Genomic DNA, 3541 nt, shown 5'->3' with positions numbered 1-3541 from the left:
TGATCTTAATGCATCAGTCGACGGTTAGTCCTTCTAAGGCGATTGGGCTCTAATACCACTTGTTGGCTCAACGGGACTGGCAAGAGGGAAGGTGTGAATTGCCTGAAATAGAAAAATAAACCCCTTCCTCGTTCTTCAACCTGGATTAGTAGCACACTTATATAAATGAAATTAAGCAACTAATAAATCAAAAAGACACAAAGGAATTATTTGGTTACAACCTAGGTGGTTGTTAATTTAAGGCAAAAGAAAGCACTAAAAGATCTCCTTCATGTAGGCGGAGAAACTTATTCACTATTAAAAAGCTCAGGAATGTGCTAGGAAATGAAAGAAAGAGTTGATACTAATTTCCTAGGTCTAGGCGTCTTTTTATAGCTCCTAAAAAATCTTATCCGTGGCTTGAAGACAGATCCAATGGGGTTGGAGGGCGCCTCCAGCGAGGCGCAGTGGATAAAGCTTTATCCATTGCCAACGGTAACTTTTGACTGGCTGAAGGCGCCTTCCATACTCATGGAGGGCGTATTCCATGCTTATGGAGGGTGCCTTCCATGTTTATGGAAGGCGCCTTCCGCCTGAAAGTGGTGGAGGCGCCTTCAACTCCTGTTGAGGGCGCCTCCAGCAGTATTCTCCAACTCCTTTGGTTCTTCTGCTGCTCCGATCGCTTGGGTGATTGTGGGCAACTGAAATAGAGCTCACCCGAACCCAATTTCCGGTCTTCTTCTCGGGCAGGCTTCCGCTCCGACTTCTCGCCCCTCAAACATCACGTACGTTCTTCTCGTCCACCGATGTGCTCTTCCGCAGTACTTCGTCCCTTCGATGCACTGAGCTAGTTGGCTCCCTTCCCGTATCATCATTCTCGCTAGCTGTGTCTTCCGCTCGACTTTCTGTGCTCCTATACTCCTGCACACTTAGACACAGGAATCAAAACAAAACAGAACATAACCTAACTTGGTTAATCACATCAAAACAACCACGGGATCCAACAGTTTTGACTTTCAAGAGTGATTTTCAACCACTCCTACACTTTTACCACCGGTTACAAAACCGCTCATCTTATTGTCGTTCCTATATCCTATAGAAGTGATTTTCGTAACCATTGGTACAAGTTGGAAACCCGCTCCTAATATTTTTTTTGTAGGTACGGGTTAAAATCGATCTTATATGTTGTGCATATAATAATGATTTTAAATTGCTTCTGTAGTTATAAATTTAGGAGCGGTTCAAACCGCTTTAAAATTCTTTAGGTGTAAGAACAGTTTTAAATCGCTTCTATACACCATGGATATAAGAGCGATTTCAAAATGCTATTGATGCAAGAAATATAGGTGTAGTTTTAAATCACTCTTAAATAACTTGTGTATAGGTTAAAGCTAGAAATTTAGGAATGGTTTAAACCGTTGTAAAATACGTTGAGTATAAGAATGGTTTTAAACTGTTCCTACACATCATGCATATAAGAGCTATTTTGAAACGTTATTAATGCAAAAAATTGGGGAACAATTTCAAACCACAATTAAATGTCATGAGTATAAGCACACCTTAAAACACCATTAAAGTCAGATATTTAGGAGCGGTTCAAATCATTCTGAAACCATTGAATATAAGAACAATTATCTACCGCTCTTAAATGTCATAATATAAAAGTAATTTAAAAATAGATGGTAAAAATATAGGAAACCGCTCTAAAGCTTATTGGAGATAAAAATAATTTTAAATTGCTCTTATAAACCATGAATATAAGAGCGATTCAAACAAGATTTAGGAATGATTTAAACTAGATTTAAAAGTAGCTACTATTGATTAAAATGGTGGAAATAATTTTACAATATTAATAATTAAAAACTACAACTACTGACTAGATAATAATACTTTTGTAATTCCTACAAATATACGAAAAGAGGCCTATGATAGATTCAATCCTTCTGCAGCAGAAGACAAATTAAGATCAAAAGCATGTAATATCAAGGAACAAGGATCATAAATTCAATGAAGATATCAGATAAAGCTACCTTTGCAAGCAAAACCGGAAGATGAATAGAATGCAACTAAAACAGGAAGATGAACAGTATGGAAAAAAAAAACCTAAATTCTAGTGAGGCTGATGCAATCTCTGTTTTACCCTTCGCTCTCCACCTTGCTTCTTGGGCAATGAAGCCGGGTGGATATTGGGCACAACCCCACCAATGGAAATCGTCGCGCTGGCTAGGAGCTTGCCAAGCTCCTCATCATTCTTCATGGTCAACTGAATGATATGGTTCTTCTTGTTATCGCTAGCCGCGTTTCCAACCAACTGTTGGAATACAAATAATATATTATCATAGATTTTTAGGGGACTTAGTTGAATTTAAAAAATTACACATAATTTAAATTCAACTTACAGTTGAGTTGACCTGAGCAGATGATCTTAGGCTGGTAGCAGAGACTATTTTTTTATCTAAGTATCAACCTCAGAGTGACTGAGTGAGCAGAGCGTCCGAGCAAAGAGACCGGTCGAACGAGGCAGACAGACCTAACAGGAGAGGCTGGTCGGACGAGGCGGACAGGTTTGCATGAGAGGTCGATCGGGTCGAACAAACAGACCGGGTGGCAGATAAGTCGAGCAAGAGAGGACGATCGGGTCGAGTAGACAGACCGGTTGGTAGACAGGCCGATCGAAGCAGATAGGTCGGGCTATCAGAGAGGTCGGCCGGGTCGAGCAGACAGGTCGGGTTGTCAAAGAGACTAGCAAACCGGGCGAGCTGACAGGGCGGGCGAAGATCTCGAGCGGGCAGAGAAATCTATCAGTCTGACAAAGAGACCGACCGGGCGAGCTGACCGAGTCATGCGAGTCGTAATTTTCTTGAAACAGATTCGCCCACCTCCGGCTATGCTTCAAGGCTTACAAGGGTCGTCTGTTTCCCAGGATACAACGGTCGACCGTGAATCCGACCAAACACTGGTGGTCATGGCGAGCTGAGTGGTACTCGAATGCTACCACGGGCACTCCGCCGAGCAGGAGATGCACGACAGAGGAGGACGAAGAAAATGGAGAGCCTTTACTTTGCTATGTGTTCTCTGCCTATGATCGGAGCATCCTTATATAGAAGCACGGATCAATGACCAGAGTTAATGATCTTAATGGTCATTATTAGCCGAGCAGTGAAACGACCACCGTTTCACTCATTATTACTCGACCGGTTTTAATGCATCCGTTTCACAACAACAAAAGATCTATGTGGCAAAATATCAGTAGGGATCCTCTGGTCCGCAAACCAGAGGATCTGCTCTCGGCAAAATATTAATTGTTCCACTGGGGCAAATTTTATCCCGACCGGTCCGGCATCAATAACTAGAGTTAATGATCTTAATGGTCATTATTAGCCGAGCAGTGAAACGACCACCGTTTCACTCATTATTACTCGACCGATTTTAATGCATCCGTTTCACAGCAGCAAAAGATCTATGTGGCAAAATATCAGTAGGGATCTGCTCTCGGCAAAATATTAATTGTTCCACTTGGGTAAATTTTATCCTGACCGGTCCAGCATTCATGTGCGTAGGT

General features: G+C 41.8%; 1 protein-coding gene across 1 annotated transcript in view; it reads right to left on the bottom strand.

Annotated features, from left to right (window-relative positions):
- Window positions 1–1961: 1961 nt before the first annotated feature.
- The window catches only part of LOC122013806 (histone H2A-like), a 2110-nt gene continuing 530 nt past the window's right edge, over window positions 1962–3541 (bottom strand). The window contains exons 3-4 of the mRNA XM_042570031.1: window positions 2120–2290; window positions 1962–2045 (exon numbers count right to left, since the gene is read on the bottom strand). Coding sequence (XP_042425965.1) covers window positions 1962–2045; window positions 2120–2290 — 255 coding nt within the window. The remainder of the gene's footprint in view (window positions 2046–2119; window positions 2291–3541) is intronic.

This window comes from Zingiber officinale, chromosome 8B (assembly GCF_018446385.1).
Source record: "Zingiber officinale cultivar Zhangliang chromosome 8B, Zo_v1.1, whole genome shotgun sequence".
NCBI lineage: Eukaryota > Viridiplantae > Streptophyta > Magnoliopsida > Zingiberales > Zingiberaceae > Zingiber > Zingiber officinale.
This window is presented reverse-complemented; position numbering and strand designations above follow the sequence as displayed.